The sequence below is a fragment of the Cyrtonyx montezumae genome, unplaced genomic scaffold, assembly GCF_038088225.1.
Source record: "Cyrtonyx montezumae isolate F1298 unplaced genomic scaffold, pur_monq_1.0 scaffold_7, whole genome shotgun sequence".
NCBI lineage: Eukaryota > Metazoa > Chordata > Aves > Galliformes > Odontophoridae > Cyrtonyx > Cyrtonyx montezumae.
Genome location: NW_027072078.1, coordinates 7,318,751 through 7,340,899, shown reverse-complemented (window position 1 = coordinate 7,340,899; position 22,149 = coordinate 7,318,751). Strand labels below are relative to the sequence as shown.

Below are 22,149 nucleotides of genomic sequence, written 5' to 3'. Positions count from 1 at the left end.
GTTGAAGTGCTGACTTTATCCCCAGACACATGCTGCTGTTTATCAGAGTATTTTCTTGCTTCCTATGAATGCAATTGCCCTTGCTACTGTGGGAAGTAGACCTGGCTAAAGAGTGTACTAACTGCAACAACAGTACGTGACAGGACAGGCGTGGGTCACAAGGAAAGGTTAAAATGTTCAAATTTGCAGGGCCTGTGTGTGTGTGCCTGTGTGGCAGCTGGAATGGAAGAAAGCAGAGTCATTACTCATCTCTTAAATTCTGTCAAGGACTTTTTTTTTTTTCTGGAAAGAAAACAGCGAGTTAGTAATCGATGGTGAGGAAGAGAACACTACTTTGCAACTGAGATCCTGTATAGGAGCGTGTGTATATACACACACTTTGTTGGTATTCCTCTATCCCCTGAGCCAGTTTGTCCATCATGAAAATAGCTTGTTCATCCAATTAACACACCCAGGGTTGCTTGGTTGGGTTTGGGGGGAAATGTCTAGCACTATTTCACATTGCAAATGGTTCTCTGCACATGCAAAAAAAACCCAAAAAACAACAAAAAAAAAAGGAGGGTTAAGTAGTGGTGACAAGTGCCTTAGATACTTATGATCTATTTCCAACCAGCATGAAAACTTGAAGAGGACCCTGGGAAACAGTCCAGCTTTCAGCGTGTGGCTTTCTGTCCCTATCATGGCACTTCTAGTGATGTTTTTGCTTCCAGGTGAGCTGGAATGAGGTAGATTCTGTGTAGATTGCAGCATACCACAGACTTTGGCTGTTATGGTCTAGTTACCACCCAGGCTTCACAAGGTTTTGATGTTTTAGATATTACCAACTGAGATGACTTTCCATCCCCAGGAGCAAGAACTAGTTTTCTGGTTGCTGGAAAGCTTCACTCAGTGTCACCACATGGCTGCAGCAGTCTTCCCACAGTGGCTGAAGCCATCTCCCTGTTTGTGGTGGCTCCCAGTTCTGGATCAGTTGTTTGCTGCTTCAGTTATTTCAGACCTTGTTCAGAACTCTTAAGAGCTGGCATTCATTCTAGACAGCTGAGCTTTTCCACATACACATCCTTTATGGGCCACATAATGTGGTCTTGTTCTGGTCCTGCTGACAAAGCTCCCATTGGCTTCCCTGGAGCAAGGAGAGCCGAGAGGCACTGATTTTCTGATTTATTAATTGCCTGCGTTTCCAGTTAGTCTGGAGCTGTGGGTGCCAAAACCTCAAGGGAGTCACTTACCTTCATTGCAAGTATCAATTCAGCCTTTCTGATGCCAGTGGAAAATTAATATCCTTTTGAGACAGCTTAAGGGCACTCTATGAGCTAAATAAAGAAAAAAAAACACAACAGGATTAGAATAAAAACTAACAGTTTGTGATATCAGATGAAACACTCCCTTTCATCAGCTGTTTTTTTTCAGAAGCTGTTTGTTACTTCATTTCACCCACTTCCCAAAGCCTCCAAAAGTTATTTTTGAATGACCTGCTTGCCATAGATTCTATGAAGAGGCCTAACTGTTTACTCATCTTTCAGAAAGTCCCTTGCTAGTGCAGGTATCTATGATTATTCACATACGAACCTGAAGTGGGCAGCTTCTCATCTTCCATTTAGATTTGTTTTTAATGGGCGATGAAGAAAGGAACAATTCAGCCACACGTTTGGTGAAACTTTTGTTCTGCAGCTCTCTGAGCCCAGCACCATGGTGACAGACAGGCACAGGAGCAACCTGCCACACCATAGCCAGGAACACTGACAATACAGAAAGAGTGCTCTTCCTGTGGAAAAGAATCCGCCCAGAGGGATAAAGCAAACATCTTGATGTCTGAGGCCCTCCTGCTGTGATGCCTACAAGTCACTCTTCCTGTAGGAAAGTGACTTTTAAAGGGATTTTATTTTTTCCTGATAAATCGTGTAAATGTATCTGCTCTTCAAGCTGGTCTCTGCGGCCTGCCATACTCCCATCTCCTAATGGGGTGTTGTCCTGGTGGCAGCATCCAGGACCATGAGGTTCTAACCTGTGCATGGGATATCCTGGTGCTACTGACATACAGATGAACGACTTTTCCTCCAGGCCACAAAGACCACTCATGCTTATGGCAAAGCAAAATGCTGAGACAACTGGAAGCACACATCACAGCGTCATCAGTCTCCATCGGACTTAGGGTAAAGGGTTCCACCATCTTGAGGTAAGGCGGCAAAATGTATCTTCTCCTGCTGCAGGGCCCACCCCGAGTGCCTCAGTGATTGCCGGTGACAGCTGACAGAACTGCAGTAAAGGCGGGAATTAATGTCTGCCTGATGACGGTCGTGTTTGAGTAATACACAGATAGCCACTGGGTTCACTTCCTCTGCAGGCCTTTTTGTTTTCAGAATATTCAGCTGTCAGCTTTTTAAAGACAGAACAATATATGACCTTCTTAAGGTGCTGGTCCATCTCAAGGTGATGATTGTTAGTGAGGCTGAGAGCTGCTTCTGTTACCTCATGCTTCCTGTAATGACACCCTCTTTTGAGATGCTTTGACCTGGCTAAACTTTAATGATTTGGATTAAAAATTTCCATGCTAGGTATTTACCTTACGTTGATATTTTTAAAATCAACCTATCTTTGTATCTGGTCTCAGAAGTCTTACATCAGCATCCTTCCTTTGCATGATATAGTGATTCTTCGGTAGACCCCCCTACGTGCAGGAACAGGTTAGGCAGGTCTGCTCTCACTCCACAAGAAAGATACGGAGATGTTATGTGATGAGATGTTTTTGGCAGCAGCTGAAATTTTCATGGGAATGAGCAATTTTTGCTCACTCCACAAGCCTTTTCTACAGCCAGACCTATTTATAGCACCAGCAAGACCTAGCTCATTAGGTTAACACGTGAAATGTATCTCACGATAAATTGGTATCTCAGCTCACTACAACGGAGGCTCAACGCATGGCATTTTGAAAGCAGGACACATATGGGGATGTTGTCAAGGCTGTTCCACAGCCTTCCACGTGTACTGTGAAAGGGAAGGTCTGATGCTGTGGTGGGGGAAAAGGAAGAGGCAGAATGCCCAAAGGTTGCTGTCAATTTGTTCCCATCGCAGTGAGTATGGGATGGGGCTGTAGATCAGCTGCTACAAGAGGACACTGTCATCTGTGCTTGGTGAGCACTGCTTTCTTCCCACAGAGGAACAGGATTTTGTGTTCCCTGCTGTCTACCTTGTCTGGTGGCAGTGATCCAAGATGTCACTGAAATTGTGTGCAGCGTCAACTTCATGGCCGAGGGTGATTTTGGTTACGTTTCTTCCATTCTTTTTTCTCCAGCAGGAGTTGCGTAGAGCATTGCTTCAAGTGACGATGGGGGAGGGAAAATTAAAAAAAAAAAAGGGTGTGAAACCTGGAAAAAGTAGTGTGAGAAATCATATGGAATCTCCGTAATAAAATGTTTCAGGTTGGTGAAGAAGCATGACCACTCTTCTCTATGCAACAAGCAAAGTTATTAAATTACTTTTTTTTTTTCCCCTCAGCTAAAAATAGTTTAGTCACACAGATTTGAACCACACGTGTATTGAAACATACCCGTTTTCCTCCATTTTTCACAGAATACTGGCCAAAAAATGGCATGTGTTTACCCTATTGTAATCCTGTGTGTGTCAAAAGTAATTTCTGGCCTAAAATACATGCTCCAAAAATAGTGACTGAAATAGAAAGTGAGACTTTTTCTCTGACTCAGTGATTTTATGGCTTATGGTAACAAAACCCCCTGCAGAACATTTTCATTTGATTCTTTTTTTTTGGCATTTAGAAATTCCAGATCAACAAAGAATGCAAGGACTGGGAAATCTGACCACTGTGTTTCAGGGAAAAGAAACCAAAAAGAGAGGGATATCAATGATGAACACTGTAATAAGAAATAAATATTAAAAAAAAAAATGGAATGGAAGGGCAGTGCAGTGCTTATCTCCAGAGCCAAGCAGTAGTTCCAGGTAGGCTTTATTCTAGTCATAAAAATATCCAGGGGATATAGGTATCCTCGTGATTTGCAACTTGTAAGTTCAAAAACTGAACCTAATATTGTTCCTTAAAACATAGAACACATAAAGCTTTCTGTTAACTGGAATTATTCAGAGATTGTATTAAAGGCATAATGTGTCACAGTCTCCAAGAACTGATAGGCCAGTTGGCCTCTTATTTTCATGCACATGTTTTGCATGACCTCTGTTAACATCAGATAGTTCATCTCTTTGTGATTTTGGACACCAGGAAGAACCCTTGATTTGCTCCACTGCACATCTGAAGACAATAAAGCTCTCGGAAGTTAGGTTATTCCTATGTGATCCCCTGAGTCCTGCGAGTCATGTCCTAGGACAGCCACCAGCAGAAGGACTGCTGGCACAGCAGCTGGTGTAGCAGCACTGGTAGATGTGGGCCTACAGACACCACATTGCCTCCCCCTGCCCGCCCTGCTCTGCTGAAGCTGGTTCAGTGGGATCACAGAGGTGCAGTTTTGTCGGCAGGAGGCTTGGGAGCAGATGAAAGCACAGGTTCACCATCCCCCAGCATTCCTGCCAGAGAAGTTGAGCTGGTATAGGGTGGGGAAATCAAGTGTGCTAGATAAAGGAGAAGTATTAAAATCTTAATTTGCCCGGAGCAGTAAAGAAACCAAGAAAAGGAATTGTGACTCTCCAAGGAATACAGCTGCACACCACTCCTTTTTGGGGGTAAGCTGTGATATTTCAGTCTTACCCGTTGAATTCACGCCCAGGGAAATAAAATCTAGATGAAAATGAAGGGTTTTAAATATTATTTTTACTAACCCATCAGTCAGCATTCTTTATCTGTGACTTAATAGCTCTTTTACCATTCACAACTTCTGCGATTTCAACCAGAGGGAAAAATGTGATAGGATTTTGCATGACTTGAGGGTCTTATGGGATACTTTAAAATGGCTCAGCTTTCAGGCATTTAACTGGGTTGAAGCATAGTAAAAACGTGAGTTCTGTAAAATGGCCTGGATGCTGAGCTTCTGTAGAGTGCACAAAGTACGTTATAAAGGTGATTTTGTTCTGAAAAGCACTTCAAGCTGCTCTAGAAAGCCCTGCAAACATCGACCCGGTTAAGCACGAGCACAAAGGTTTCTGCTGTCCAGGGTATATTCTCACATACTTGCACAAAGCTTCAAACTTTCTTTTTTCCTTAAATCAAGACCAACTGTTTTCAGTCAGCAAAGTCCATCTCCAGATCACCTGAACCTTGCACTCATGGTCACAGTCATACTGCCCCTCGCAGTTTCTGGGGACAGATTCTCAGCTGCTGTGAATCTGCACGAGGACACCAAAAACTCAATTGGCAGAGATCCCTTGCATTTATTTCTAGCAAGCAATTACCATATGGGTTTTCTTGCCTACTTAGTCTTGACCTGTGTGTGTCCTTTGCTCCTGCCCCTCATCTCCGGAGCACTCAGGCACAGGGGCTGCACAAGACTTACTAGTAGCAGCGATAGTAACAATAAAGAGTTACAGAACAAACTCAAGATTTGACAGAATTTCTTGTTTTTAGCTTAGCAAGCCCAAGATCCCCTTCTTCTGACACGGTGTATTGTGCCTCAGATGAAATCCTTTTGAAGAACAATATGCACACACAGTGTAATCTGACATTATTCCAGCGCTACAGGGAACATCTTGAACATAATTGCACCGCATGGAAGTTGACTTGCTATGAGAAAAACAGACCAAAAAGCTTTCACAACAAATCTGTAAACACATTTACGCTCCAAATAGCCATGATAAACCCAATCAAACAGCCAGGATTAGTGCTACCAGCTCTCAGAGTTTGGTAAGGAGTTGTCAGAGTTTTTGTTGCACTGAATATACCAGCTTTAAGGAAAAACTCACCACTCCTGACCACCACAGGTTTGTAGGCAAGCCTCACTTGGGAGGACTGGCAGCCAAAGCAAGGTTCCTTGATGAATTATTTCAGTCAAGAACTGAAAATTTCTTTCCTCGTGTCCCTCCCACCCCTCTGCTGCCACAGGACACCTGCACGCTGCTATTTTTCCTCCACCTGCTGAAATTCTGGAGCACTGTCCATTTGCTTAAGCAAATGTAATTGCTATTGTCTTTGCCCACAGGATAGCAGGTACCAAAAAATAAACATAGAAAATACTGCAGAATTAAGAGTGTGCTGGCGTCAGCATCTCTAAGCCTTGACTTCCCATAGCAAAAGAGAGACAGCTAGAACATACCATGATGGATTCTAGCATTATTGCTTTCGATTCAGCTTGCTTCCTGCTTTTCCCCCTAAATGACGCACCCAGATCGTGCTGATTCCTACAGGCAGATCCCAGAGGAGCCCTGGGCTATGTTATCTCTGCAGCTAAGAAACTCCACCTCTGTGCTTTTGCTGCTGCTGTCTGTGTGCGTAGCCGTTAGCCCCTTCACAATATTTGGATTTCCTCTATTCCTCTGCAAATGGTTCAGGCTGCCATTTTCAGTAGTCGCAGCCATGGTCTCTCAAAGCTCTGACTCATAGCATAAGAAAAGTGATGTAACACCCAGTTTGAACGCCCAGCTGGGAAGTCAAACCAACCATAGGAAACATTTAAGGAGAAACGTGTGCCTGCGCTACAATGGCCAATGATTCTGAGCTCTACAAGTTCCAGTCTCTGTTAAGGCACTTTAAAAGCATCAAGTTCTCAAAAATGTCTTTATATGAAGCAAACGTACTTCTGCAGGTGTCTCATGTCTGTGCATGATCAGGTTAGGGAACACAGGCTGGAAGATGCTGTTCCGAGGGGGGGCAGGGGGCTTGGGACAGGGAGCAGTAGAGCTGTGAAACCCACAGTCGTCTCCTCCCTGCACAGGACTGTCTCTAGGGTGGTCCTGGCCCAAGCAAATGAAGAAGTGGGTGAAGGATTCTGACCTACTGAGTTTCTTTTGGCATCTAAGCTGCTGCAGCCACACCTGTCTGGCTCACAAACGTCATTCAAGTGTTTGCAGACCTTTGGACACCTTGAGCAACAGTGATTAGGCTCAAGTACTTTATGAGTATTCCCAGGTGTGTCTGAGTTGTTTCTGACCTCCTTATGCTGCAGTTCATTTGGCTTATGGAACTGGCAAGGTCCTCTGGTGTGTTTGGTACTTGTAACTTCTTTGAAGCAGAAAGTGGTGCTTGCAAGCTTAGCGGTGCTGCGGCGTGTCTGTACCAAGGAAGCTTGCTCAGAGCTAGGAACTGCCAAAGGTCCAGACCAGCTGGCAAGACACACCTGCCTACGGACACCTTCCTCTGGAAGAACGTTCCTGGGAACTCAGCCTTGAGGTTTAGCAAGACAGAACAAACGCTGATGCTTCCAGATTGTGTTGCTTTTAAAATTATAAGCTTAAAAAAGCTTTACTTCCCCCGTTCCCTCAGGAGTTACTCCTTTGCTTCCATCATTTTGTGCAGATCTAACCCCAACCTGGGATTGTCCAGAGTCCGTGCCCCAGAGGAACATAGCAGCCACCCAACTTGCAGCCCATCATCTCAGCCACCCCACAGCCCACTGGGGCACAGCAGTGCCAACCAAGGTGCTGAGCTGTGCAGTCCCAGCTGGGCAGTGCAAACCCACATGACTTACCATGTGCTCGTCCCACTCACAGCATGGACAGAGCTCTGCTATTCTTCATGCTGCTGTCCAAACGAGCTGGGTTCTCACAGCTAGCGGCTTCAGCGTCAGAGGAACCCCGCAGCCTTCAGCAGAAGCAGCACAGACGGCGTGGTGTAATGCTATAGAGACCTAGGACAAGTACCATCACAAGGGCACTTGGCATGTCTCACCGTTGCATTTGGCACTGGATCAAAACCCCAAAACCTGCCCGTGCTTTGAAGGGAGCACCTCCCTCCTCTCCTTGCCACTGGATTAAGTTATTCTTCCTTATCTCATCAGGTCAGGTGCCAGAACTGAGAAGACTCACTCTGTGAGAAGGATGGAGCAGGGAAAGTATTACTTTATGCTTGTTTTGTTCTTCTGTGCTTTGCTAAAGCTTTTCTGGCTGCTGCCAGAGACAGGAGCCCGGGCTTGTTCAACCTTTCATCTGAGCTGGCACAGCGAGTCCGATGCTCTCTTTTCTGCTGGCATGAAAGAGGGAAAAAAAAACCACATTCGTACTCCTCTCAGTCACCGTTGCTAAAATCCCCAGTTGTCAGTGAGAGCTAATATCAATACCAGGAAAGGCTGAAACGACTGCAGGGAAGAATATTTGTCAAGGTCTATTTGAGGCACATCCTGCATTCCTCTAGTGTCGGCGAGAGCGGCAGTGACTAGCAGGGGCAGGATGACTGTGCATCCTGGCTCTCCCCACCGAGACGCTGATGCACGCATTGCTGTATCTCACATGGGAGAGGCCCTTCAGCACATCACCTTGTTGCAGGGAAAAGAACTGGGAGGCCCCTGTGTGTAACATACAGTGCAAAGCCACTCACGTATCTCTACACAACCCCTCAATCCTCCTGATTTCATAGTCTTTCCATGTTTACATTTACAGAGGAAAAAGCACAGCAGTCAACAGCAAAAAAGAGAAAGGTAATTTAGCACCCTGCATGGGGATGCGTGTATACGGAGAAGCATGTTTGCTGTCATGAAACATGACAGGTATCTAATTTCAAAGCTGAAAGAGAAACTCTTCCTCCCTCAGATCCACCAACAATCGAAGCACCCTGAGCAAATGGAGGAGGACTGCATCTGGAAGCAGGAAAGAGAAATGTCAAGGAGCCAGCAGTGCTGGGTGTGGAGGGAAGGAATGCCAAAGTGGCACATTTTGCTGTAATGGGAATTGCAACCCTGGGAATTTCTTGCAGGGGTGAGGAAGGACAGAGGTGCATGGGTATGCAAAGCCAGGCTGTGTAAAGAACTGCTGAACAACCCAAACCAGACAGGCTCTGAGACAGCAAGAAGCATTACATAGCTTGAAAATGCTTGATTACGGGTGTGTTTAGACAGGCAGCCTGAGCTGGACCAGTCTGAGCACGCACAGAAAAAAGGAAGCAGCGAGATAGTAAAAAACTGAAGGGGTCAAATGGCAGAAGATGCTCACACGCTACCTTTGTGTTGTCCCCAGGAATTTTAAGAAGGGCTGTCCTTCCTGGGCCTTCTGGAGATTAAGGTAGCTTACATTGCCTCATCCTGTGCATCATCTGCTTGGTTAAAAGTAGTGCCAGTCGCTTCAAACATGAAGAAGTGCTGAGCTGTGACGTGGGGAGCTAAAGAAGCCATTCTCTTCACTTCTGTCCTTAACACCTTGGCTGAGGCAGGCTACCAACCTCCCAAACAGGTCTCTGCAGAAGAACAGGCTCTTGACAGATTGCTCTACTCGTGCTCAGGGCAGTAATGTGAAGGACTGTGTTACAGGCAGGCACTGCGAAGAGAAGGTGCCTCCAAAATTCCTCTTGCCTTGTCAGAACTCCTTGGCTTGGGCAGTGGCTACACCGACAACTGCAAAAGCGTGATTACAAAGTAATAGGAAAACATGAGAAACTCAACAACCTCCCTTAATCTCTAAGAGCCTGGCAAGCTCCTTCAACAATGCAGACATTAATCATGAAGGTAGTTGAGCGCATCAGGGATAAAATTTAATTTCAGGAGATAAAGAACTGCTGGAAAGAGAGTAATTCTTTTCACATTTATTTAATAGCGCTAGCAATTCGTTCCTCCAAGAGCGCTTTGTCAACTCCCAGAACAATTACAACAGGCTACTCTATAAACGTAGTAACAAGCAACAGTGATCAATACGAATATAAATCTGAAAGGATGAGACAGAGACACTCACGTACTTAACCATAAACAGCACATCGTTCCCGTGGCCTCCTTACAAAACCATACCACGTCCTGTGCATTTCAACAGCAGACCCAGGAGACTGACTTCATCTGTCAGTTCTCCTTTCCTTCCAGGCATTCAAGATCTGTTTCAAAACCAATCACAACGATTTGGAAGGATGTTTTACAGTTCATGACAAAGGGTGAGTCCTATTTCCCTGCAGGACACACGCAGCAAGAAAACAGGCCCGCAAGGCCACGTCTTGCCTTTCTGCCTCTGAGCAGTGAGGGCTCTTCCCCGCCGACGAAGCCTTGGACACAGTTCTGAGCCTGCTGGGCTGGGATGCCATCAGCAGTGCTTAGTTCATTTTTCACACCTCTTTTCAGAGCAAACATCTTTCCCCACCACACAGCACAAACGCGTGCTTGCTCACGTCGGTGCTACCATCTGCTTGTCCTACATCGAGCAAAAGTCCCTTAAAAGAGAATATTGCAGGGCTCTGTGGATAAGCAAAAAATCTACTTTGTAGATCATTTTTTTCTCACCGAAAAACAACTCGGTATTTTGCCCGTGAAATACTTCAAACTAACGCATTCCTGAAAAAAAAAAAAGAGAAACAGCCGGAGACGAACAAAATAGTCTCAAACGGCTCTTCCGTCTGATCTTAACTCTGAGACCATTTACATCAAACAGAAAGACAGCATAATGCACCAGGTAATAAATTGCACCGTTTGTGAGGGTACTTATGGAGCCCGCCCAAACGCGTTGAAGCCCTTAGGAGGGGCCGGGGCGGCTCTCCACCGCCGACAATCGAGAGACACGAACGGCCGCTCCCGCCCCGCCCCTCAGAGCCGTTAGAGGCGGAGCCGCCGCATATGGGCCCGCGGTGTCCGCCCCGCGCCCGGCCGGGGCTGGGGCTGCTGGTGCTGGCGATGGCCGCGGGTGTGGGTCTTCCCTTCCGGCCGGAGGGGCCGCGGGGTAAGCTTGCGTCCAGGAGCGGTGTTCCCCCTGCCGTGCCTCCCCGGGAGCCGTGCGGGGCTGCGGCTCGGGATGCCGGGCAGGGCGTGCTCTGTAGCGGCAGGAACCGGAATCACGGCGTTGTAGGGTGGGATGGGAGCTGTGCGCTGACATACTGCTGCAGGGTCGTCTGCAGACGCATTCTAATTCCGAAATGGCTTAATCAACTTAGATAAGAACATGAGCGCAGGTATTTTTAATAGGTTTAATTAAATTGTTAAGAAAATGATTTAGGCTGGGTTTAGCTCTGTACAGAGCTGGGCAGGCCTGTACCTGCCAGCAGTATTCCCCTGTCCAGACTGAGTTTGCTCAGGCCAAGTGCTTACCTGGCTGTTCAGAGATTAGGAGGGTGTTTCAGCACTTTACTGCTGAGCTTGGCTTGGACCTACATCCGTTCAGAGAGCCAGATGATTGCCCGTTCTGCTCACGCTCCCACTGCTGCATTCAGCATTGCAAAGCATGGAGCACAGTGGGGCAACACCCACACGTGGCAGCAGGGAGCTGGGCCCGCAGGCCTCATTCCTGTGCCATCAAAACACGGGTACAGATGCCAAGCTTTCACTGATTGCATTTGTAAAAAAACCTCACCATGCATTAATTTCTCCCCCCCCCCCCAAGGTGTTGCAGTTCAGTCAGAGCCTAAATTAACTTGATTAGATGTGTCATTTGAATTCTTGTCTAAATCATGCTCAACACGCTGCCCTGCAGCCTAGTCTTTTTGTTCTACTATCTGCAAATTGCTTGTGATGCATCAAAAAAAAAAAAAAAAAAAGAAGCTGCATATTTATATTTTATACATGCTTAAAGTTAACTTTCCCTCATCAGGTGGAAGCTGTAACCTTCTGGAAGAGAGGAATGTTGTCCAGAAACTGCATGAAGACTGCTTTTGTTACGTGCAAAACAGAATCATGCACTTACAGTACATTTGGTCGACTCTGCAGGTAAGAGCTCCTTTTGGGGGTCATCCACACGTGTCATACACAGCATGTGACCCCTTCCCAGCTGTGTATGCATCCAGCTATCAGGATCAAAGCAGCTCCTCCAAGTGCAGTGAGTAGTTTGAATGGTGGGGTATTGGTAAGAGCACAATAAAAGCACAGCACTGAGCCTTCACTCTAAACATACTGAGGTTTGCTGTCCCCTTAATTAGGAGGACAGTGTCACAGGAGGTTGCCAAACACAAAACGAATCCCTCAGTGATTCTGAGCTACATCTCTCTCTCATTGTTCAATTTAGGTAAAAATCAACAGCACAAAAACATTCAGGTTTGTGCCTACTCCAGAAAAAAGCAACTGTCAGAACTCAGAAACTGTGTTTGAGTTCGCTGCCTGCGCTGTTCAGGTATTCTGGCGACCAGAGACATCTACAGAAACCTTATTAAAGATAAAGCAATATGGAGAGGACTTTTGCTTCAGAATACAGCCCTTCAAGGAAGAACTGTACACTGTGAGCATAACACGAGAAAGTAAGTAAAGCAGCTGTCTGCTTACATTAGAGAGATGGGTACTGCCAGCCTTACTGCCCGGACCTTCTCTTCTGTTGGAGACCTGAGACTTGTCTGCTGATATTTAATGTAATCAGTGTTTTGGAATGAGTCAGTCTAAAACCTTTTTCTGTTTGTTTTCTTCTTCCCCTTTTTAGTGCTAGATGGAAAGCTCTTGTTTTCCTTTGTAGCTGGAATTTTTCTGTTCTATTTTGCAAACAGTCTGAGCAGGTGAGTACTGGCTGCTGTGTTTTCATGCTCTTTCTCAGAGCCTGTGCAGCTTTGGTCTGTTCTCTGAGCTGCAGGCACAATTCTCTGGGAAAGTGAAATAAGGAAATGAATGTATATTTAAATGCATATTAAATATATTCATATATATTACATATTTTTATACCATTTGTGTTTGGGGACAGACTGACATATCTGGGACTGCATAGGGTTCTTTGTATTATAGCATCCATGCACTGGGTGATACCAAGCCAGTCCTCAGTGAGCAAGAGTGTGGACTCAGGAAAATCCTTTCCCCTTTTTGTAGGCCACTGAGCTTAGTTGAGTGCTAAGGGATGCTGCATGTGTTATAAATGATACCTCCCTGCAGGCAGAACACTTGGAGGGAAGTCATGTGGGGCCTGGCCTGCCTCCATCTTTGTGCCAACCTTTCCTCACCATTCTTTTGATGCACCCTTGCGTTGCCCATAAGAGGACACTTACTGGTATAACAAAACAGCTGAACCGTGACTTTGGAGTGAAATGAATCACAAATTAATATCAACATGCTCACTTGTTTGTTGAAAAACTTGGTTTTTTTTTGTTTTTTTTCCCCTTTTAAATATACTAGTCTACTCTTGCAGTACAGAAGCAGAGAGAACCACGGTGTATATAAGAAAATGATGCAATTAAAACCAGTATTACCCAGCTTCATTGATTTTCTAAAGTCTATTGCAGAATCAGGGAATCCTCAGAGTTGGAAGGGACCTTTAAAGGTCAGCACATCCAACTCCCCCACAGTGGACAGGGACACCTACATCTCAATCAGGTTCTCAGAGCCTGGTGCAGCCTGACCCCGGCTGCCTCCAGGGATGGGGCATCCCCGTCCCCTCTGGGCAGCTTGTTCCAATTAAGATTCTGGTAACAGTTTCAGTGAGATCTCACAGTACTAATTAGGATATTTTAACATGAATTTAAAATCTAAACCAAGCCTATTACCCATATAACTGAATTATAGTTGTGTTCATACTGAAGATAACCGTTGTCTTTACAATTACTGGCATTTTGAACCATTTACTACTTACAACATTCTCTCGTTTTCCTCTAGGAACACCAACTTCTTTTACCTGTCTGGAATAATACTGGGCATTCTTGCCCTGTTAGTTTTCATCCTGCTGGCACTTAGAAGATTTATTCCAAGGGTAAATCTACATCTGTAAAACAAAATAATTATTATTGTAATAACAGAGGACGTAAGGAGTCCAAGGCCAGATACTGACCTTGCTTTGTCCGGGGAACTCCACTGAAATGGGTACAGGAGTCAAGTAAACATAATTAGCTCAGAATCAAGTTCTAATTAGCTTGCTGCCAAGTTTAACAGGAGAGTGTTGATGTGTGTTTATTGGACTGGAGCTAAGCTTACTTTTGAGTACAATGAATTAGTCTAAATAAGAATGTAATTTTAGTGATAGCTGGGACAGACTTTCTTCCATTCAGCAGGGAATTAATTACAAGGCAGATGTGAACTTTTCCTTCAACAAGTCTTGATATCTCCATTCATTGTCACAGTATTGCTGAGGTACATTCATTGAAAATATGCTGCAGAAAGCTTAGAGCGTGACACCGGGACACAGCAGACAAAGACAAGAGGTGCAGCTGCTCCACTCAGACCTGATGCTGTGTACTTGCAGCAGAGCACTGTGCAGTTCAAGTCTGACACAGATCAGAACCCTGCAGATCTGCCAGAACCACAGTTGTTTTTGCCTGTGAATTCCTTTGCACACAATGGTCCTGAGTCTGACTGAGGCTTCTGGATTTATTTTTCCCCTGTTTTTGTTTTGTCAATTCCCAGCACAGTACCTTCTGGGTATTACTGACTGGCTGCTGGATGTCCTCTCTCTATCTCATCTACTGTTTCAAAGAGAATATGCAGTGGCTGTGGTCTGAACACAGGAACTACTTGTTGGGTAAGAATATTAAACTGAAATCTGCAGTGCATTTATGGATTGTTTAGTTGCTAGATGAACAGCTGCCCATTAAAACGAAAAAAGAAGTTATGCAACTCATTTATGGATTACTTTTCTTCTCCCAAGCCAGAGATGCTCTAATATTCCAAAAGTTTCTAATTCACTCAGTAAGCATTTACTCACGTTATATCATTAAGTAAGGAGTTTGATCTAGTGGGCCAGGAGCAGCTGAAACAGCAGACTTGGCATTAATTTTTCATTGATTTGCCATAACGTACTCTCCCTATGACAGCAAAAGGGCAGCCATGATGACTTTTATTTTGCTGAATCTGGAAACTGGATGCACAAACTTCAAACCCGCTGGCAAACCTGCTCTGGCACCTAGCTCAGCATTCTTGGGAGAGCTCACGTGCAGCTCTTCCAGCATTATCTAATGGCTGGGCATAGATCACCTCATGAGCCTAATGCAGGTAACTACAAGCACAAAACCAGCAGGGCTGTACTACACAGCAGTCGGCAAGCTTCATCAGTTAACTAGTAAAGCTTAGAAGAGTTGTTTCCATCTGTTTCTCTGTGACATTGTTTCCTGTTTCCACAGGATACTTCGTGGTGGTCGGAGCTACCAGCTTTGCCACTTGCTATCAGCACGGACCGCTTACCAGTGAACTCAGCATAACCTTGTTCACATGGACACTGCAGTTGACGGCCTTTGTCTTCATTTACTGTGGTGTCACCATTCCTCAAGTTGCATATGCAGTAATAGCAGCCATGCTCTGCTCCAAAGGCCTGGGTTATCCCCACGCTGCTGCCTGGCACTTAGGCAGGTGTGTATGTATTTATGAATGTACCATGTCCCTTTACCACCTGGAAACGTTACTATGCTAATAATGGAAAAAAACCTTACACTTTGATGATTGGTGAACTTTCTATTGCCCTTTTTGTTTTTTAAAAAAATGTAAAGCTACAGTAGAAGCCTGAATCCCCAAGAAAGACATTCAATTACTTTCTATTTGGTAGTATGGATTTTGTTCTATGGGGAATGGAGAAATATGACTGTACCCTTAAGTACAAATGTAGCACCTTCTAGTCTGCAGCATATGGCAACCAAAACATTTCTGTTTGGTCGACTGATCAGACTGCAGCAATACCGCCTTGGTTTCACATGGTGGGAGAAAACCTGCACTACCTTGTACTGAATCTTACAGGATAGAAGCACACATTAAAAACACGCTTCCTAAGTTAGATGCCTTTCAATATTAGTGTGCAATTCAGAGACTAAAAGCCTGTTTCCACCAAAGCAGTGGTTCTCATTGATTTTAGTTCCCCAAGGATATCATCATACATACATGTGCCTATCTTCAGTGCATGGGAACAGTCAGTTATTGCCGTGGAGACATTGCCTCCACAGTCCCAGTGCTCCATTTATATTGTGGCATTTGGAGCTGGAACTGCTTTCACAATGTAGATCTTAGTTTGCAAAGTATTTCTATTAGCAATATGGGAACAACATGTTTGCTCATCCTTGAATTTAAAGCATGTTTTGTCACAGATGTAACACTCAAATGAAGATTCTAAGAAGTCCTCACAATTTACAGCTGCTTGTTACCTCCAGTGATGACAGACTCTTTAAGTGCAGACTGTTCCACAGCTGTAGACTTCTGCTGAACCTTCTAAGACCTGGGAACAGGCAAAAGTTAGGACCAAGATAACTAAAAGAATAAGAAAATTTATCTTTTAGTCTCACACCATGCTTAATGTTTGAAGGACATACTGTTGCCCCTCTGCTCTTTTTAGATGCTGCAGCGTGGAATGGGTTGAAGGATTTGTTTTAATTTTAGTTGGAATTTTTCATTTGCCAAAGGCTGATTGTGGCTGCAGCTGAGAAGCAGTGTTTCAATAGCAATACAGTATCAATACTTACCTGATATAAGCAGGCTCCATTTGCTCTGTAATCAACAAGATTTGACTAGGAGCTCACAGAACTCACAACAAAGCTGTTTTACCATTGAAGCACTGTGGATTGTTCTCCAGGTGGATCTCCTTGGTTCTTTGCTCCTCTCTGAAACACTAAATGATAGCACCAAGCACTGAGGCCAGGATGCACGGCTCAGAGCAACAAATGTAGCAAAGTCAGGAAGAATCTCACTTTGATAATTAAGATCAACACTGCTCCCACTAAGACAGCAAGACCTTTGGCATTTGACCTGACCAAGGGCTGCAGTTTGTTCTTGCTTTGCAGGGAAATAAGGAGGAAAGCTGAGCACTGCTGGTTGGAGCAGGTGTTTTTACACAGAGCTGAAGGTTTTATGGGCATCCAGCCCTTGCTTATCTTAACTCGTAACTACATGTAAATGGAAAGCAGTTGACAGAAGGGAACAGAACATGGCAACTTTCTAATTGATATCTAATTATATTATACATCGCTACGCAGCAGCTAAAAAAACATCAGATTGTAAACATTTTGGCCTCAGACTACTCAGTTTTGTAATTTGAAGCAAGATTTAAGATATCTAGTAAACAACATGAACAACTCGCAGCAGAGCCTTGCTTAGATATGCATACTGAGTTTTGATTCAGCTCGTGTTTCTGCAGAGACACATTTTGCATGCTGTACCTAAAAACAGCTGAGCAAGTAGACATCTTTTCTGAGATTATAGCCCATGCATATACAATAAGGAAGTAGCATTCTGTGGAATGCTGGATGAGACCTAGAGTAAGCAGCCTTGCAAACACAAGGCGATAATGCAAGAATGTAGTTTTTCCTCATGGGATAAACGTGATTCAAGCATGTTCATAGCAGACAGAAAACGGGTGGACTGTAATTATATGTGCCACAAGACTTCAGAAACAATAGCTACCATTTCATTTCAGAAAAATAAAGAATCGCTTTCAATCAAGAAATTTAACATTCAGATACCTTACTGAAGAAGAATATCGAGAACAAGGTGAAACAGAAACCGTCAGAGCTCTGGAGGAGCTGCGCTCGCTCTGCGAGAACCCTGACTTCTCATCATGGTTGGCAGTGTCCAGACTTCAGTCCCCACACAGGTAAGAAAGTGTGGCTTTTCTAAGGGAGGAAACCCTTGTTTAGACAGCAGACTCACATACTGCTTTGGGCACTATTCCAGGTGAGTTTATATCTTGCATGCAGTCAGACATGGGGATAGTTTTATCTACCAGAGTAATGCTACTAAAGATCACAGCCACGTCTCTAGAGGATGCTACTTGCTTGTGGTATTAAACCCTGTTTGTTCCTCTCTGACCATAATCTACTCTGGGAGTTTGCAGAGGGTCACGGCTAATTCACAGCAGTGGCAGCTTTCTCTACATCGTACAGGCTTCCTGCAGTGCCTCTGCAAGTTCCTACACAGTGACCCAGGCCACTGTCTAACCAGTGACATGCCCCTTTCTTCAGCTTTTACTCTGAGTAAAACTGGGGCAACCTGAAGATCCATGCTCAAGCATTTGCTGCGTTAAGTTCTTTGACTGCAAGTCTGTGCAGCCAAGCAAGCCTACTGCTTGAGCTATCAACCAATATCTGAGGCTGAAAACACAGAAAATACCAGGGTCTGCACACAAGCAGGATGACAGGTAGAAGAGCTACTCCAGATAGAGCTTCAGAGACAAACGTAAGACAAATAGAGGTTGTGAAGGAAAGAGCCAGATTATCGTAGCCAGAAAATCTCACAGAACATGAAATTAACCATGATCACAGTATATTTTTCCTTCAAAATCAAAACCTGAAGAGACAAGGAGCACAGTTTCACTAGCAGTCTGATTTTACGTTGAGTATCCCTTTAAACTTCCAATAGAAGATGGTTCAGCACAAAGCAAAACCTATGAAACGGATCCAGCCCAACCCTGTTCCCCATATGGACTTACAGTGCTTCCAAGAAGAGCGAGGTGACACCATTCATCTCGCAGGAATGTGAAGTCTAAAATGTAAATTATTGATCAGTTTACCAGAACTGCAGAATGTAGCTGCAGCTCCTTTTTCTTACATTTCTCTGATGCTGTCGACACTTACCCAGGTGTCAGAACTCCCGTCTGTTCCCATGAGCTTGCCAGAAACCTCCAGCTCCATTCTGTATCTTCAGTGTAGTTGTCCACTGAAAGTATGATTTGAATTGAAACGTAGGAAGTGGTAAGTTGGTGCTTTGTTCAGCCAAGCCTCCCTTCGGGGTTTACCTGCAACAGCTGCAGAATTCCTGGTCTGTAGCTCAGAGTTCACCAAAAGCAGGAATTCTTTCATGGCTTCAGCTCAGCTTGCCTGGAGCGTGCGTGCAGCACCAGAAGAAAGGTGACAGCACAGGAATGTGGGAGTGCTATGTTCTCACCATTTTTTCCTTCATTAGCAGTGAAGGAAACTTACCTGAAATTCTTACAGCTTTTGACTCTGGTACTCGACACCTTTTAATTAAGAGATCAAAGCCCCATCTATCCAGCGATACGGATGCTTACTCTGGATTACCCCACAAGCACTGAAGAAAAAAAGTCTTGCTTAGTTACAAGACTGCTGATGGCCTCCAGAACAGCAAGAGTTATTTGTGTAGGAAGGACTGAAGACAGAAAGGAAGATGAATGAGGCAGGAGGTGTCACCATCCTTTTGTTACTATTTACTCTCTGCTTTACGTGACGCTGTAGCTTATGCTACAGTGCAACCCGCACTGTCTCTAAGTATATCCTCATAGCAGCCCTGCTTAATTGGCAGCATCCCCCCCACATTTGCAGTATTTTATTTATTTATTTTATCTTCCCAACTGATCATTTCTCCCTTTCAAACTTTGGCAGGTTTGCAGACTTTGTTCTGGGATCTCCCCACATCTCACCTGCAGAAATGGAGGCACACGATAAGGAATATGGCATTGGGAGCACCTTCCTGGAAGAGCAGCTCTTTGAGACAGGGACAGCATCTGAGCAAGACGAGACAACCAGCTACATCCACAAAGGGGATGATGAGAATGAAGATGAAATACATGAACAAGTTTCATTTCCTTATGCTACTGAGCTGCTCTAAGGTTTGGAAACTACCCTAAAAGAAGGACTGCTCAAGCACAGAGGATTTCACACTACCAGTACTTCAACTGGGAAGTGTTGCTTTTTTCCAAAGCAGATACTGACAGCAGCCTGTCCCACCACAATGCCTTCTTTTGCCAAGGATACTACCTCTAGACAACAGAGCATCTGGTCATCGTCAAGTCCTCTGTGCTCAGCACTAGAGGGAGAGGAAGCCATTATTAGCACTCTGCTTTCACAAGGTACCCTAAATATTAGCAAATTTAATAACGCTCTTAGTTTGCAGATAAACCACTTTTACTGCTCATGTGACTTCTCACTGACAGAGATCCAAAGATTTAACATAGCTGAGTGACATTTGTTTGCTCTCCTGGCTCAGTTTGCTGTCTGCTAGCTACATTTTGCCTCCCCCTTTTGTTCTGAGCTCCTCTTAAACTCCTGCCCCATTTTTCACCCATCTGCTTTTAATTGGTCTATTCCTGGACTCTGTGCTGCAGTTATGCTGTATCTTGTTCTTTACGTGTCTTTGTTTCTGCACACACTCTTCTTCCCTCTTCCACAGGCCTTTCCTTCTCCATCTTTGACAACTGCAGGTGGTTAGGAGAAGACTTCCTCCTCAAATGTATTTTTTACTGTTGCTTTCCATTTAACTGTCCCCTTACCTCAGAAAGTACTGCCCTCTGTTCCAGCCCACAGAAGGCAACAAAGGTCAAGGCTGCTTCATCTGTTTGGAGGAACTGCTGTCAGCTGAGCCACAGCAATGCTGTAGCCATGTAACCAGGAATACAGATACACCATCTTTACAGTACTGAGTAATTGACCCATTCGATCAAAGTAATGCCAGGCAAAACAAGGAGGAAGGGATACGTGGCTCCTGCTTCAATCCTTTGGGACTTAGCACAGAAGGCGTGGGGGAAGGAGAGGCAAAAAACAAGGAGAGAAACCCAAGACACTAAAACATCCTTCAGTTTTTGTTTTACACAATACTAAGGGGGTATACGATGTTCCCCCAGTTCATCCACCTGCAGGGGTCATCCTCTTTAATTCTTCAGACTATTCCTCTGTCCTCATTTTACTGTTTTCCTTTACTGTCTCCAGACTGCAGAGAGCACAAGACCATTAATTCTCTCATCAACTGCAGAATGTATCTGGATGAGGGAGAAAACTTGCTGCCTCTCTAACAGTGAGAAAGAGCACCACTGGACTGCATCTGCATTCCAAGAGCACCTCTGCATAAAACATGACCCAGACTGTTTGAAAGCATCACTTAGATAGTCCTTCCTCATTTAAGTTGCTTCAGTATTGTTTCACTTTAGAAAGAAGTCTCCCACTTCATGGTAAAGAGACACCTAACACTTCTTTGTGGCATATATTTATGAGCATGATCTGTAGTGCATTTAAGGGAGAGAAGCCCTGTCAAGCACAGGGTTCAAACTACATTTGCTTGATGTCCACAGTATTAAAAAAGAACAAGAGAGTTCTGTTCAGCTACTCTCAAATCCAGTTCAATTGGCACCCACACTCAGAAGGCCCAGGCAAACCTGACATCTCTAGAAAGGAGTTATTTTCTGTAAGAAATAATTTAGCCTACTTTTTAACCAGCCAGAACTTCCATCCACGTGATATGAGGCCAAGCGGGAGAATCAGATTCATCCTAGCTTAAACCCCTAACTTTTCCAGATTTGCTTCCACTATCAACAGCAGAAGTTATCCTCCTGTAAGTATATGATATATATACTTACTATACAATAATCAGAAACTACATTAGAATAACCTTTTACTTACATGATAACTAAATGGAAAATAGGCAGCGACTTTTTCAGACACTCTCCCTTTTGTGAACTGTTAAAGGACACCACCAGGTCCACCTGCTCCAAAGGGGGGGGTAGGAAGCAAACATTTTCTGTAGTTTTAGCATTTGGTTAAATACTATCCAAAGTGGAGCAGGAAACCACTAAGGCCCATCCAAAGCAGAAGTACAGCAACATACCAGAAAGATGACTGCTTGTGCATAGCTGATACTGACCTTAAAAATCCTCCCAAGTCTGTTCCAACATGGGAAGCAGTTCATAAACAAAACCTACCAAAATCAAGAGCTGTCACTCCAGCCCTTTGCCAACAGTGAGTTCACTGCACAGCAGTGCTCTGATGTACAGACATTACACCGATGAACAGAAACACTACTGCCAAGTGTTATCCAGAGTTCAACAGGAAAATCTGAGAACAGAATCTCGATGTTAATCCACTGCCTTAAGGTCAGAAGGTTTCTATTGTAGTTAATAAAGGATAAGTTATGTTTATGTCCTGTTTTACAATGTTAAAAAAAGTTAAATGTATTTATTTTGTATTCATGGAGCACCATACTTGACCTACTGTCTTTCAACGTTTTTAAATAAAAGTACTTTTCCAAGATGTGGTTCTCTTCACTTCAGCAGACACTGCAGGACAAGGAGCAGCCAAGTGAAAGGGTGTGCTGTGTCCTCAGGCTTCCTCCCTAGCTACAGATTTAAGAAACCCCAACTGTGCATTAGCTGCAGCTGCTGTGTCTCCTCTACCTTCATGTACATCTCCCTGGAGGAGTCTGCCAGTCCCATTCTCCACTCATGAAAGATCAGAACTTCAAACAAAGCAAAACTTCGTCCCTAAGATCCCTATTTGTCACAGCTTTACAAGTTGAACAGCTGACATAGTACAGATTG

The 22,149-nt window shown here is 44.4% G+C and overlaps 1 protein-coding gene across 1 annotated transcript; it reads left to right on the top strand.

Annotated features, from left to right (window-relative positions):
• Nucleotides 1-10,634: 10,634 nt before the first annotated feature.
• Nucleotides 10,635-20,235, top strand: NEMP2 (nuclear envelope integral membrane protein 2). Its single transcript, XM_065751137.1, has 9 exons — nt 10,635-10,707; nt 11,584-11,717; nt 12,013-12,241; nt 12,418-12,490; nt 13,575-13,668; nt 14,319-14,433; nt 15,032-15,257; nt 17,305-17,481; nt 19,226-20,235. Exons 1-9 carry the CDS (start codon nt 10,635-10,637, stop codon nt 19,449-19,451), a joined length of 1,347 nt encoding a protein of 448 aa, XP_065607209.1. The 3' UTR covers nt 19,452-20,235.
• The last annotated feature ends 1,914 nt before the right edge of the window (nt 20,236-22,149 follow it).

Bases quoted from the DNA above. Each gene is read 5' to 3' on its own strand.
- NEMP2 (XM_065751137.1), top strand. From the start codon at position 10,635: ATGGGCCCGCGGTGTCCGCCCCGCGCCCGGCCGGGGCTGGGGCTGCTG. The intron at 12,491-13,574 runs GTGAGTACTGGC...GTTTTCCTCTAG, and splicing joins TTTGCAAACAGTCTGAGCAG to GAACACCAACTTCTTTTACC. The intron at 13,669-14,318 runs GTAAATCTACAT...GTCAATTCCCAG, and splicing joins TTAGAAGATTTATTCCAAGG to CACAGTACCTTCTGGGTATT.